Here is a 15,893-nt window from a genome sequence, read left to right on the forward strand (position 1 = left end):
TTGTGCGCACTCCGAAGAGGCTGCATTCAATAAAGTGCTTCAATTAATTATGTGCCTGGCACCTCAGATAATCTATTCAGAGTGCAAAGGTAGTCTAACAACAACAAATTTTAACAGTCTTAAAGGTAAACCTGACTGTCTCTCTCTGCCTTACATTGTTGTTTAGTCACTAAGTTGTGTCCAACTCCTTTGTGACCCCATGGACTGTAGCCCACCAGGCCCCTCTGTCCATGAGATTTCCCAGGCAAGAATATTGTGGGCTGCCAGTTCCTTCTCCAGGGGATCTTCCCCACCCAGGGATCAAACCCGCGTCTCCTGCATTGGCAGGCACATTGTTTTACCACCGAGCTACCAGGTAAGCCCATCTCTATCTTATAGAACCACCATATTCTTCTGGGTATTTCAAAACATCAAGGACCTCCATATGCCATTTTCCACCTAGAGATTTTGTACACGTTTGGTGTTCAAAAATATACTCTCTCTAGGATGGCTGCACCCTAAAGTCATGTGAAAACTTTAAATCATTACTATAAATATCCACTGTTTTTGCATTGAGTCCTGGCTTTTGGACCTAAAGCAAATACTGTGACCTTTCTACCCTTCCGTTTCTTCATGGGAAATAACACTAATTCCTGTATTACAAACCAGACAATACATGTAAAGTGCTTGGCACAGTCCCTCAGCACTGTCGGCCTCACTCCCGCACCCTTTACAGAGGGCCAGTACTTTTCACCTCTGCACTCAGCTTTCGCCCAGGATTTAGTATATGACCCCGCCCGGGTTCAGGGGGCGGGAACCTGAGAGCGGAGGGCGCGTGCCGGAGAGTGAGAGGTCACAGTGCAAAGGTCAGAAGGCAGTCGGTTGAGGCTGTGCGCTAATAACTGAAGAAAGACCTCTGGACTTAGGTTGCCTCGGCAACCTCAGCCGGAGGAGGCACAAGGTGGCGGGGACCGCCCACTCGCTGCAGCTTTCGGTCCCCAGCCCACCTTGGGCTTTAGCTCCGCCCCTTTCTCACTGGAAGTTGGCAGCGGAAGTCGACACAGACGCCGACGCGGTTGCCTAGCGATACCTTTTTCCCAAGATGCCCAGCGTGTTGTGTTCTTCTTAACCAATTAGAGAGGCGAAGCGGCCTTACCGCGAGCCAATAGGCTGCGAGGTCGGGGCCCGCGACGGTTAAACCGGGGCTGCAGATCAGGGCGGCCGGGCGTCGGGGCTGGAGCTCTGAGGAGACTATACGGCCCGCAGGCGTCCTGCGCGGGCCCCGCCATGCCGACTCGGGTGGAGGACTACGAGGTGCTGTACACCATTGGCACCGGCTCCTACGGCCGCTGCCAGAAGATCCGCAGGAAGAGCGACGGCAAGGTGAGCGCGGGCCTGGTCTCTGCCTCCGCCCCCAGGCCGCCCAGAGGAAGCAGGGAGCCTGGCGGTGTGCATCTGAAAAGCAGGGTGCTCAGAAGAGCCAGCCTTCTCCCCCAGATCTGTGTCTGTCCTGGGTCTCTCGAGGGATGGGAAGCCGCATCCTTTTTTTTTTTTTTTAAATTTGTGAATCTGTCCCTTAATTCTTTGTTGTTGTTCTGTCGCTCAGTCGTGTCCGACTCTACAACCTTGTGGACTGCAGCACGCCAGCCTTCCCTGTCTTTCACCAGCTCCCGGAGTTTGCCCAAGTTCATGTCCATTGAGTCGGTGATGCCTTCCAACCATCTCGTCCTCTGTCGTCCCCTTCTCCTCCTGCCCTCAGTCTTTCCCAGCATCAGAGTCTTTTCCAGTGAGTCAGCTCTTATCACGTGGCCAAAGTAAAACTAATAAAATGTGCCAAGTAGAATATATGTATATATATATATATGTATGTTTTTTGTTATCCTGTCTTTTTTCCATTCTCTTCCATTTTCTTCCTTTTTTCTGCTTTGACCTGCTATGGGCCTTCTGCTGGTGACTGGTAGCTGACTCCTGAGCTGTTTTTAGAGAAATGTAATTCTCTGTCATAACCATCAGAACCTAGAACTTCTATGTCTTGTAGTCAGAATTCATTTAGTTCAGTTCAGTTGCTCAGTCGTGTCCGACTCTTTGCGACCCCATGAATTGCAGCACGCCAGGCCTCCCTGTCCATCACCAACTCATTATTCCGATTGTTAGATTCATATCTCCCAAGGTGTCTGGGTAGACCCACACAGAAAAAAAATAATGGAAAGGAAGTTAGCTCGGATGGAAGGGTCTTTGCTAAGTTCTCTTACCCTAGAAATCTTGACTAGTCGGAATGGTCGGGGACTTCAATCGCCTCTGCTCCAGCTTTGACTAGAGTACCTTCTGCCAACCTCCCACTAGGCATTGAGGGCAGGTGGTTGGGGGTGGCCTAACCTCCCTCATCACCCCCTGTTGCATCATTCACTGCTTAAAAATTAGGGGAAGGTTATGGAAATAAACTCAGGGGTCCTCAGTTCATTAAACTAAATTAGATAAATAGTGACTGTATGATCTGTTTACTAGATAAGTAACTTTTTTTTTTAAATTTGAAAAATTTGGAGTTATAATGAGTTCATTTATACCTTGGAAATTTTTATTTCAGATATTAGTTTGGAAAGAACTTGACTATGGCTCCATGACAGAAACTGAGAAACAAATGCTTGTTTCTGAAGTGAATTTGCTTCGGGAGCTGAAACATCCAAACATTGTCCGCTACTATGATAGAATTATTGACCGGACCAACACGACCCTGTACATTGTCATGGAATGCTGCGAAGGAGGAGACCTGGCTGGTGTGATTTCAAAGGGAACCAAGGAAAGGTAAGATAAATTCATCTCTTAAATGGGCCTAGTTTTGTTTTTAGAAACATCCTATATTAGGATCAGGGACAAAGTACTTAGTAATGGGGAAGAGTCTTCTTGTGTTTGTTCAGTGGGTCCACAGTACTTTAGAAAATCCCTGGTAAGTCAACACTTGAATTTCATATCCAAATAATTTATTTCCCTATGTGTATACTTAGAAAACTAGATAATTCACATCCTGTCATCTTTGTAATGGTTTTATTCAGCAGATACATGCTACATAACTGCTTTCATTTCAGACAATACTTGGATGAAGAGTTTGTTCTTCGTGTGATGGCTCAGTTGACTCTGGCCCTAAAGGAATGTCACAGACGAAGTGATGGCGGCCACACTGTGCTGCATCGGGATCTGAAACCAGCCAATGTCTTTCTGGATGGCAAGCAGAACGTTAAGCTTGGAGACTTTGGGCTAGCTAGAATATTAAACCACGATACAAGTTTTGCGAAAACATTTGTTGGCACACCTTATTACATGTCTCCTGTAAGTATTTCAAAATGTATATACTTTTAAAACATCTTAATGCTAAGCATTCAAGCAAGGAAATTGAGCTTTTTGTTTATTTCTTTGTTTAGTAATATCTAATAGCCAAGAATTAATAATACTGTTTTATTTTAAATTGATAATTTTCAAATGGACCGTCAGACCATTAAAAGATTATTATTATTTTTTGTTTTGATGTGGACCATTTTTAAAGTCTTTATTGAATGTGTTACAGTATTGCTTCTGTTGTTTATGCTTTGTTTTTTTGGCCACAAAACATGTGGAATCTTAGCTCCCAACCAGGGAGCAAACCTGCACTCCCTGCATTGGAAGGCGAAGTCTTAACCACTGGACCCCCAGGGAAGTCCCACCACCAGACCACTAAAGTCAGATTTTCACTGAATGGCTGCCACGTGCTAAGCTTGTGGATCATAGAGATGAAATAGGTTTTGTCTCTGCCCTTAAGTACAGTACTTCCAAAGTGCCATAGGTCCTGGACACCAGCTTGTTCTCAGCTGGAGTGATAGTTTAAAATGCAGAGTCCTGGGCTCCAGTCCAGGGACTTAGGACCTCTGGAGTGGTCTTTGCACTCAATTTTTTGTCTTTTTGTCCCCCACCTTTTTATTTTGGACTCTGTATTTTAACAGACTCCCTAGATGATTCTTGTGTGTGGAGATTCAGGGCCCAGGAGGCATATTTTTGCAGTGTTAACCTTTAGTATTTGTTCTTTTTTGTTGTTGTTGCCTTTTCCTACTGCGGAGGTACTGTTTCCACCCACTTAATGGGTTTCCTCTATTGCTGGATATTTTGTTTCCAAAATGTCTCACCATTCTAAGGAGGACTGCTATGTATATCTTTGTAGGAATTATTCTTTCTTCCTCTTTGATTATTTCCTTGGTGTATAGCTCTCAAAATGAAATTGCTGGGTCAAAGGGTATGAATTATGTGTGGCTCTCTAGTGACTTCTGGGACTTCGCTGGTAGCTCAGTTGGTGAAGAATCCACCTGCAATGCAGGAGACCCTGGTTCGATTCCTGGGTTGGGAAGTTCCCATGGAGAAGGGATAGGTTACCCACTCCAGTATTCTTGGGCTTCCCTGGTGACTCAGACAGTAAAGAATCTGCCTCCAATGCAGGAGACATGGGTTTGATCCCTGGTTTGGGAAGATCCCGGTGGAGGAGGGCATGGCAACCCACTCCAGTATTCTTGCCTGGAGAATCTCCATGGACAGAGGAGCCTGGTGGGCTACAGTCCATTGGATCACAAAGAGATGGACACAACTAAGTGACTAAGCATAGCACGGTAACTTTTAAAAAACTTGAATCAATAAGTGATAGCACCAATCAATGTGTTAAATACAAACGATGAACAGAATAAAGATGGAGAGAGATTTATTTTTTTAGCAGTTCACAAATGCTTCCAGATTTTGTAAATCTTTTTGTTAAGCAATCTGACTACAGTATACAATTTTATAAATTAATGACTTTGTTTTTGACTAAGATCTGATAAGGCCAGAACAGTGTCATTTTCTCACTGGATCAGATTCCAAATAGAAGCCAAGGAAAATTATCCAGGGGTGGTGGTTGGAAAATTTGAAACCTGTGCAGTTCTTTTCTTCCTGCTCCCTCCTGTCCCTGTAATTAGGTCAGTTGAGCCTTCCCTATGGGATTGATTGCCAGGAGGTGGTGCCAGACTCACCTGTTGGACAGTGCTTGCCTCCGTGTCCTCAGCTGAAAATAAGAGCCATGGTGGACTGTTGTTAAGAAAGGCAGGTAGTTAAATAGGCAATGAGATTATTAGTTAGTACTGTGGTATATACAGTGGACTAAGGGAAAAATACATAAATGGGTGAGTCAATTAACCTTTAATGTCTATATCCATTTAAATGTGAGCTAGATGTTATCTTAGACTTTTCTCTGGTTCTTTGAAATAGAGTTTCTAGATTATGAATTCCTTGAGGTAGAGAGGTCTCATGTTCACCTTTGAGTTTCCAGTGCCTTGCCTGTAGTAACACAATAAATGTTTGTGAATGAAAAATAGGTGAAAGGATTATATATGACAAAGTGTATTAGGATAAGATCATTGCCTTTTTTTCATTATCAATTTAAAGATAGAGTACCATCTTATGATGTAAGACCTAATGTAAGAGAAATCAGCCTTTTGTATTTGAAACTTTTGTTATAGATATGATATATTTATAATATAAAATTTTTTCTTTTTTTTTGAGTGACTGTTATTAAACTTTAAGGTTTCATCTTTGTCCCAGGAGTAATTTTAGAAGTTTTAAAGCAAACTTAAAAAAAAATTATTTTATTGAAGTATATAGTTGATGTGTTAATTTCTGCTATGCAACAAGATGATTCAGTTTTATACATATACACAGACACACACACATTCTTTATGTTCTTTTCCATTATGGTTTGTTACAGGTTCTTGACTGTAGATCCCTGTTTTATGGAGTAGGACCTTGTTTTTTTATCCATCCTATATATAATAGTTTGCATCTGCTGATCCCAAACTCCCAGTCCTTCCCTTCCCCTGCTTCCCTTCTGGCAATTACAAGTATGTTCTCTGTGTCTGTGAGTCTGTTTTAAAACAAAGTAAACTTTAATCTTCTCTTTTCTTTCCCTACTAAAGGAACAAATGAATCGCATGTCCTACAACGAGAAGTCGGATATCTGGTCACTGGGTTGTTTGCTGTATGAATTATGTGCGTTAATGTAAGTATGGTGAAGACGGGATTCTAGTCCGAAGTATAGGCTTAGGTCTGTCACGTGTCACTGGGTTCAGCTTTTGGAGCATCCATGCACTTTCAAGTCTGAAAGAGTCATACCTTGGATTAAAATTAAGGTAGATGGGCAGATTAAAAAACGAGTTGCAAGTTAATAGCATAACCCCTGAGGCTGAATCTAGACTTCTCAAGCTTGTAACCTGGTTAGGTGCCTCCCTGTCAGACTGAGTGTAGCTCACAGGGCGAGCACGTAGGTCGGGCCTGTGGAAGAAAGGAAATGAAGATCTAGAGGAGCGGTCTGACAGGACGGAACCCTGCTTCTTTCCCTTTTTTCTGTCCCTTTTTTTTCCATTCTAAACTCTTCTGTAGAGCAGGGGTTCTCAAGCAGGGAAGGGAAATTTTACCCCCTCAGTTTTGCTTCCCGTGGGATACTTGACAATGTCTGGAGATATTTTAGTTGTCATGGCTAGGGGTAGCTACTGATATCTAAGGGACAGGGATCAGCGTGCTGCAAGCATAATAAGGATGAACAGGACAAGAGCCCGTACCAGAGCTGTATAGCTCCAAGTGTCAGAAGTGCCAAGGGTGGGAAACTCAGCTACAGAAGAAGGCCCCAGAGGCAGAAGCATAAATACAAACTGGACCTTAAACGCTGCTTTTGATTTGCTTCTTCTTATATATTTTCATTTTTACATTAAAAATTTATTTTTTTCTCTTCAGGCCTCCATTTACAGCTTTCAACCAGAAGGAACTAGCTGGGAAGATCAGAGAGGGCAAATTCAGGCGAATTCCATATCGTTACTCTGATGAATTAAATGACATTATTACGAGGATGTTAAATTTAAAGGTAAAGTTTATAAGATGACATGTTTCCATCCTCAGTTAAATTTTGCAGCATGTGCTGTTGTGGAGCAGTGAGACTGAAGAAACGTTAAATAGATTTCCTTAGCTGATAAATCTGCTCTGTTAACACAAGTGAAAACATATATCCTTGGCGCATTGCTGGCTGCCCGTCTCTGCTCTCTTTATGTCTCCTCCCACGCTCTGCCCTGCTTGTAGCAGTAAGGATTGAGAGCATCAGTCACCTTGTCCTTGCCTACCTCAGCGCAGCAGATGGTGCAGGAAGGGGCCAGAAATAATAAGATCTTATTACTCTGCTCTAACTCGGAGAGATTAGAGACCATGAGAGATGGGAATGGTGGGGCGGGGAGGGTGAAAAGAGCAGAGGGGAAATGACTCGAAGAGACTATGTAGAACAAACCTGGCGGTGGGGTTGGGGGGATCCGGCTGGTGTAAGAACAGAGGTACATGCTGTGGGAGTTCAAACAGAAGGATACAAGTGAAGTAACAGGATTGGAGGTCAGGGAGAGAGTGTCCTGCTTAATATGGTTTAGAGACGCAAGGGCAGAGGGTGCCCCCAAACAGACCCTGGCAGTGCTACCCAGCCCAGCACAGGGGCTGAGCCTAAAGGGGAGCAAAGGTAAGTTAAAATCTGCATCGATTTGTGGACCCAGAGCCTCCTGAGTTAAAGCCACCAGTGAACTTACTTTTCAGGTGTTTAAGACCCCATCTATGTGGGGAGGGGCAGTGGGCAAAATGGGTGAAGGGGGTCAGTTGCATGGTGATGGATGGTAGCTGGAATTGTGTCAGGGATCTCTGTGGTGTTCATAGATATTGAACTGTGACACTGCACACCTGATTAAAAAAAAAGAGCCGCCTGTGAAGGAGCCTTTTCTTTTGCTTTGGCATATATGCTGTTTTAAACGTCACTGCTCTTTCAGGATAAGTAGTCCGTCCATTATGAAGTCTGCTTGCAACACCGAGTCTTTTTCCCCTAGGATTACCATCGACCTTCTGTTGAAGAAATTCTTGAGAATCCTTTGATAGCAGACTTGGTTGCCGAAGAGCAAAGGAGAAATCCTGAGAGGAGAGGGCGGCGATTAGGAGAACCAGAAAAGCTGCAGGACTCCAGCCCTGTGCTGAGTGAGCTGAAACTGAAGGAAATACAGTTACAGGAGCGGGAGGCAGCCCTCAAGGCCAGGGAAGAAAGCCTGGAGCGTAAGTCTGGGGGGTGGGGTGAGGGGCGAAGCCCAGTGCTCCTGGAGGCTGATCCTAGTGTGTGAGTGTCTGCCTGAACAGAGGGTCTCACGTCTGTCCTTGCAGGGCGTTTTTATAAATACTCGCACAGACAAAATGCCTGTATCAGGCTTGTGGCTCCTCCATGCTGAGCCTGTTTCTCCGAGATCAGCCGCTGTCACCATGCTGTTGGGCTCTAACCGTGACAGCCCAGCACAGGGGTCATCACCCCATACTCTAGAGTCACTGTTTTCTTTTATTCCTTAACATACGGGCCCTAAGGTTTCCCATCGTAAAGAATCTCTTAGAATTCACCACCTTCCAGAATCAAAGCCATTGCTTCTCCCTTCTGACACGACGCTGCAGCGCGGCCCGGCTCTAAAATTGCACCGTGTGTAAGACGATATGTGTTCAGGTCGTTTCGTAGAGGCTGCGGATACAAGATGTTTAAATCCTCTGACGGGTATTGACGGACACAGGAGTTTTTGATGTTGAGTCTGTTGATGCCTCTGAAGTGAGAGCTGCTAGCCAGGTGTAGGAGTTCCACAGGGCGGCCTCAATAGTGGGGCTCTGCCTTTTGACACGGAGAGGAGAGAGACCGTGAGTCTCCTCCACCCTGGTGCCCCACCCGCTCTCACTTCTGCAGCTTTACGCCAATGCACATTCACTTATGAATGTACTTATGTTTAATTTTAAATGTACTTCTAAAGGATGCAAATGCATTAGTTAATGTTTTACTTCCTGATGATAATCATCGGGGACTGTTAGATACACTCTCTGTAGGAGGAACAGCTTGTGCTTGCCTGAAAATCTTAGTCTCTTCTGTTAAAGGCATTCTTTTGAAAGAACCCACAAAAAACAAGCGAAAACTTTTTTTTTTTTAACTTGCCTCAGTATTCTGTAATTTCATGTAGCAGCTGAAATCTACACTCTAAATGCTGGGCCATGAAAAAATAATAGCCTTCGTTACTGATCCAAAGAAGTAGCACCTCACTGTGCTGTGGTTTTTTTCCGTTCTCTTTGGGTGCTGTTGTTCACTCCGAGGGAGGGGGTTTGGGCCGAGTAATGCCCGGAGAGTGAACTGTCGGCCCTTCCCAGGGGCAAGCAGGATGGCGGGAGCTCTTTGCCCCCGCCGTGAGTTATTCCCACACATCACGACTGAACGTCGAAGCTGACTTTGTCCTTGTGCTTTAGCTGGTCCGTAGGAGGGAACCTGAGACAACACACTGACACACTGGGTTGTGACGCAGGGACCGTCCAGTTGACTGGTGTGTCTCATCGGCGGCCAGGTGCCAGCCTGCCGATAAGGATGAGCCAGTAAGGTAACCAGACGTGAATCGTTTACATCCAGAGCCGCTTGGTCATTTCTGTCTGTTTTTGTTCTGTTCCCTTTTTAAAGAGAAAGAGCGCGAGCTTTGTGTCCGTGAGAGGCTGGCGGAGAACAAGCTGGCCAGAGCGGAAGGTCTGCTGAAGAATTACAGCCTGCTGAAGGAGCAGAAGTTCCTGTCTCTGGCAGGCGGCTCAGGTATGAGAGCCAGCTCTGAGCAGGAGCTGCTGCCCGCGTTAGCTTTCCAGAGTCCTGAGCTGTGAGATGGACTCGGTTGGGTGGATATGGCTCAGTGGAGGTAAGGACTCTGCTCTTGCCGTCGCTGACTCTCTGGGATCAGAGACGTAAGGCTGTGCGTGGGGATGAGTTTGTCTTCAGTTTTGTTCACTTTGTCAAACCACATGTGCAGTATTTGATATTTATTATTAAAAATTAGGTCATAAAAAATTGCTGTGCCTTTCAGGTTTTTCTCCAGGTATATTATCAGAATTCTACATTTCTCTCCCTTTTCAAGTGAAAATCCCAGTATTTTACTATTGCCGCATGACCAACTAACACTTGCCAGATCCTTCACAGAAACCGTGGCTTAAAAGGTGTGACAAACCAACTGTAGAACAGGCCATCACTTTTGGCTCTTTGCTAAGACCCGTTCCAGTTACATGTATATGTCAAAATGTGATTGTTTAATATCTACATATGCTCTGTAATAAGCAAGGGAAATAAATGAAACTAGTGATGGAAGTATCTTTTTTCTCAATATGACTACCTACCATTTCAGTATTTTTGTAATATTTATTTCAACTTTTCTTAGATTCTGCACTGCCATCCATAAAGACAAACTAGACATAAGTCATGATAGAATGAGGAATAATTTTTATCTGGGTGAGTTTCATGCATCAGGTCCATTGCTGAGAATTATTGAAGGCCCTGTTGGGGACGGCTCTTCCAGTTAAAGAGTTTATTTCCGTCTTTCCCTGAGAGTCTTTGAGCGGAGGGTGAGCAGTCCTGGAGAGGAACGCTGTGTTTCACTTTGTAGGGTATGTAGGTAGAAGAATTCACCTGTGTGCAAGTCATGGCAAAGACTTAAAGTAAGCTGTGAGGATGCAGTTTCCAGTGTGGGTCGGAGATATTTTGAAGAACTGAACTTGTCAGAACCTAAGAAAAGCATTGACTTAGTGGACATGAGTGAGCAAGCTCTAGGAGATGGTGAAGGACAGGGAATCCTGGCGGGCTGCAGTCCTTGGGGTCACAAAGAGGTGGACATGACTGAGCGGCTGAACACCAACAAGAAAAGCAGCAAAGCAGTGGGGAGAGGGCGCCCTGGTGAGCCCAGGACAGTGGCAGTGCCCCCTCCTCATCCTCAGGCTCTGGAATTCAGCTGTGAGAAAACTAAGTTGCGGTCATCACAGTTAGCAACAGCATCTTTTGAAAGTGCTCCTTAGTCTATTTAGTGAATGCTAATTCTCTTTCTTCTTCTATTTAAGGAAATACTAATTCATTTTCTAAACACTTTTCTTTCTTCTGAAACTATTTCATTAGGATTTACAGTTTACACTGTTGCTCTCAAATGGGTAGCTATTTGTGTTGATAAAGGTGGGTCTATTTGAAACCATGGAGTTGAGGCCTAAAAACAATCTCCTAATGCTTTGCGGAGAAAGAGTGTGTGAAATAGGAAGTTGGGACAGTCAAAGCGCGGCATTTCTCTGTGTAGCCTGTTCCTCTCTTGGGACCTCTCCATGCCTGTGGTCTGGAATGTTCTCCAGATAGTCACGTGGCTTTTTCCCTCCTCTCTGTCCTCGTGTCCCTGCTCAGAAGTCACCTTATTATGAGGCTTCCTCGCTGCAAACACCCCCAGACCCTCTGCCTCCCTTCCCCCCGCCACAGCACACGTACCACCCTCAAATACTCGTATGGACTTGTTTATCTGTAGATGCTATCTCCTGCTGCCACAGTAGGGCCTTTGTTTGGTCCACAATGGCCCATAGGGTAAGCTCAGTAAATATTTGAACGTATTTCCTTTAAATGAATACAAAGGAGAAACAAAAGTTTCTGGAATTCAAACCTGCCAGTTCCCAACCCCCAAATAATCCTGTTAGTTCCTAATAGTGTAGCCACTTTAAGTAAATTATTTTTCTTCCCATTAAAAGTACACATTTTTCACTTTCTGTTCACTTGATTTACTTTTATTGTGCTGAATTTGCTTAGGTTCTTTTTGAAACAAGTTTCTGGTGAGTTAAACATTTTAAAATGTATTCTTAAGTATTTAGCCAAAGCTGTAGGTGCTTGCTATAAAAAAGATCTTCTGCTTCCATACTTACCTGGAAGTAATGTGTTCCAGGTAGAATGGCACTTGTTTTGAAGAACAGAGATAAATAACATTGATTTCAGAAGTTTTATATTGTGGCCCACAATCTTCAGTGCATTTAACCTTAAGAGGAAGGTTGATAAGAGAGTGAAGCATACGTTCCTTGATTTTTGACTATAGATTAGAAGGCCAGTTGACTTCTGCCAGCCACAGCCCCTGACCTATTAAACAAGAAACAACAGGTCCAAAACAGAGCCACCTGCTCATTCATGTCCAACTCTGCAAACCCATGGCCTGTAGCCCACCAAGCTCCTCTGTCCATGAAACTTTTTTCTAGGCAAGAATACTGGAGGAGTTACTGTTTCCTCCTCTGACCCAGGGATCGAACCCACATCTCCTGTCTCCCCTGCACGGCAAAGTGGAGTCACTTGTTACCAACCATCATCAAATCAAGACTCGGTGCTTAATTTCATCACAGTTTCAGCCTCTCCCAGGAATGGAATCTTAAACTAGTCAACCTGGAATTACCTGGTCAGCACGAGTGAGGTCATCTGCCTAATAGATCCCTGCTGTCCCCTAAAGGAAAGTGATCTTGCCACAGGCAGGCCCCTCTCCACTGGTATTACTTCATCATCCTGCCTCCTCCTGCCTATAAAAGGCTTTCATTTTGTACAGTTCCTTGGAGCCTTTCTATGTGCTGGATGCAATGCCACCCCAGTCATGAGTCGTTAAATAAAGCCAGTAAGGTCTTTAACACTCAGTTGGATGCTGCTTAGCATTCCTGTCCCAGAGAGAATGACAGGTACCCAGGTTTCACATGGGAACTGAGAGAGTCAATATGTTCAATAAGTTTGGTCAAGTGTGGAGGAGCTGAATGCCTGTTCACGTAACTCAAACTGCTTTTTCTTTTTTCTTTCTGAAGAACTGTTTGATCTCCCATCGTCGATTGTGAAGAAGAAGGTTCACTTCAGTGGGGAGAGTAAAGAGAACGTCATGCGGGGTGAGAATTCTGAGAGTCAGCTCACCTCCAAGTCCAAGTGCAAGGACCTGAAAAAAAGGCTTCACGCTGCTCAGCTTCGCGCTCAAGCCCTGTCGGACGTTGAGAAGACTTACCAGCTGAAAAGCAGGCAGATCCTGGGCATGCGCTAGCCGGGCCAGAGACACAGACCTGTGCAGAGTGCTTCACGTCGCTGGCGCTTTCTAGATGAAAAATTGACTGCTGTAACCCGTTTCTGTGGTTCGAGAGCCGCACTTTTTGTAGAGTTGGCAGGGTATTTGGGTATTAATCCTGCAGTCCTCCAGCACCAGTTGTACCAAAGTCCACGCCTTTCATTTTTCTTCCGTTTGTAATGAACACTTCATAGAAAGAATAACACTTTCTTGGCTGGTTGGGCTTTTAATCCTGTGTGTGATTACTACTGGAACATGAAATGTTACACTCTAAATGTAGGGGGATGGGGAATACTATTAGGAAAAGATACTGACTCAGGAGCAGTGCGTACTGAGACGTTTTAAGGGACTGAATGGTGTCTTACAGCTGTCGTGTCTAGAAGTTTTAAATGTTTTAGAAGTTTTAATAAAAGTCTGAGGTTTTAAATGTTCTTAGCTTAGAGAAAACCTAACTGGATTATAGATTGGTCACTAAAACCTTGACATCTCGCTTATAAATACCCACTACTCTGTGGGAGGCTAGGGAAGAGAATGTGATGTTCCCAAGAGCCGTACAGTGGTGTCTTTTTTTTTTCTTCTTTTTAGCAGTATGTGAGCTTTCATTTGTCCACCTCTTTCTCACTAAATAAAAGAATTCGTTAGTTTTCCTATATCCAGTGTCTCTTGTATAGGTTGATCGTAGTTGCAGAGAATCTAATATGGCTTGCAGGCACGGGAAGCAAGGGCAGGAAATATGGTCCCGAGGGCTGTGTGGTCACTTGGCGACTGGTTGTCAATGCAAGTGGGTGGTCCTCACCAGGGCAGTGCGAGGCCTGGAGGTGTTTGCAGTGTCGTGGTTGGAGGGAGGCTGTTGCTAAAACACCCTGCGTCCCCACGACAGCTGAATGTCAGAGCACCACTCCTGAGATACCTGACCTCAGCGAACACTTGGAATCATTTCGGTTCAGTCGCTCAGTTGTGTCCGACTCTGCGACCCCATGAATCGCAGCACGCCAGGCCTCCCTGTCCATCACCAACTCCCGGAGTTCACTCAGACTCACATCTATCGAGTCAGTGATGCCATCCAGCCATCTCATCCTCTGTCGTCCCCTTCTCCTCCTGCCCACAATCCCTCCAAGCATCAGGGGCTTTTCCAATGACTCAACTCTTTGCATGAGGTGGCCAAAGTACTGGAGTTCCAGCTTCAGCATCATTCCTTCCGAAGATATCCCAGGGCTGATCTCCTTCAGAATGGACTGGTTGGATCTCCTTGCAGTCCAAGGGACTCTCGAGAGTCTTCTCCAACCCCACAGTTCAAAAGCATCAATTCTTTGGCGCTCAGCCTTCTTCACAGTCCAACTCTCACATCCATACATGACCACTGGAAAAACCATAGCCTTGACCAGATGGACCTTTGTTGGCAAAGTAATGTCTCTGCTTTTCAATATGCTATCTGGGTTGGTCATATCCCCCGCCAAAACTCATTTTGGTCTTGATGGGTTTTTTGTTACTTTTAAAGCTCTGACTTGTAAGATGAATTAGCAGTCCTTGCTGTGCCCATTGCATTTTTCATGTGATGTTTTGCTGGCAACGCTAATCCTTTTAGCTTAATGAACTAAGACCAAGTTATGAAGAGTTATAATAAATAGGAAAAACAACTCCTTTATTAGCTATTTCATTGTTCTGTTGCTTAGTTATGTCCGGCTCTTTGCGACCCCATGGACTGCAGCATGCCAGGCTTCCCTGTCCTTCACTGTCTCCCAGAGTTTGCTCAAATTCATGTTCATTGAGTCAGTGATGCCATCCAACCATCTCATCCTCTGTCATCCCCTTCTCCTCCTGCCTTCAATCTTTCCCAGCATCAGGGTCTTTTCTAAGGGATCGACTCTTCACAGGAGGTGGCCAAAGTATTGGAGCTTCAGCATCAGCATCAGTCCTTCCAAAGAATATTCAGGGTTAATTTCCTTTTAGGGTTGACTGGTTTGATCTCTTTGCTGTTAGCTATTTTATTACAGGTTTATTACACAGTTGATAGTGTAGTTCCAGCAAAGATTTATAATATTGCAATACAATCAAACTGATTACAGTGCCTTCATGGTATACCCACAGATTAATCCTAACAAGACCACTTCGATGTCAGTGTTATAATTTGCAGGGCCCAGAGCAAAATAAAAATGTGGGGCTCCTTCTTCAAAAAGCACGAAATAAGTACCATTAAAGGTACATAGAAAGCCTCATCCTTTCTTCCCAAATCTCTCTGCTTATTGTGGTGTTATTTGCTGTTTAATTCCTTAAGAAAAATTGAAGTTTTAAATTATTAGGATGAAATTGCTATTCATCTTTTATATTGTGTGATGCCAGTTTTAAATGCAGATAGCAGCACATTTAGCTCATTGGCGGAATCACTGAAGTTATATAACTCACATTCAGTGACTCATCTGGGAGGGTGCCTCAGGCTGGCCGGAAGAGACACGCATGCCTGTGACAGGCGTTCGGGGTCCCGTGACTCTGAACAAGCATGACACGCTGTCAGGTTGGAGGAGTCGAGCCCACAGCCCCAGCTGCAACAGGTGGGTCACCCCCAAGCCAGGACTTTCTGTGTACCTCGAGTGGGGTGTTTGGATCACCCCTGCCAAGAGAAGGCATCTAGCTGGCTGCGCACCCACCATGCGATGGGGCTGCCAGCCCGGGAGGGAGATGGGCATCCTCTGTCCTGAGAGGCTTCTGGGCATCCTCCCCTGCCCGTGCCCAAGACCCCTCTGGGAGCAGAGAGTGGGACGCCGGATGGGGCCCGGTGCACCAGGGGTGGGGGACTTGGTGGCAGACCCATGCCTGAGCCGAGGCGCTAAGCCAATATCTGCACCATGGTCCTACTGGACTGGACTTACGAAACACAAATTCCACAGCACTACGACTTTCAAGATTACAAACACGGAGCATTAGACTCCAGGTAGTAGTCACAGCGTAGGTCACTCAGTTGTGCTCGAATCTGCGACCCCATGG

The 15,893-nt window shown here is 45.0% G+C and overlaps 1 protein-coding gene across 1 annotated transcript; it reads left to right on the forward strand.

Annotated features, from left to right (window-relative positions):
- Positions 1–1,266: 1,266 nt before the first annotated feature.
- Positions 1,267–12,890, forward strand: NEK2 (NIMA related kinase 2). The gene is made up of 8 exons (XM_052654107.1): positions 1,267–1,362; positions 2,564–2,781; positions 3,063–3,303; positions 5,940–6,022; positions 6,754–6,880; positions 7,872–8,091; positions 9,509–9,634; positions 12,664–12,890. Exons 1-8 carry the CDS (start codon positions 1,267–1,269, stop codon positions 12,888–12,890), a joined length of 1,338 nt encoding a protein of 445 aa, XP_052510067.1.
- The last annotated feature ends 3,003 nt before the right edge of the window (positions 12,891–15,893 follow it).

Source organism: Budorcas taxicolor, chromosome 16 (assembly GCF_023091745.1).
Source record: "Budorcas taxicolor isolate Tak-1 chromosome 16, Takin1.1, whole genome shotgun sequence".
Lineage (NCBI taxonomy): Eukaryota > Metazoa > Chordata > Mammalia > Artiodactyla > Bovidae > Budorcas > Budorcas taxicolor.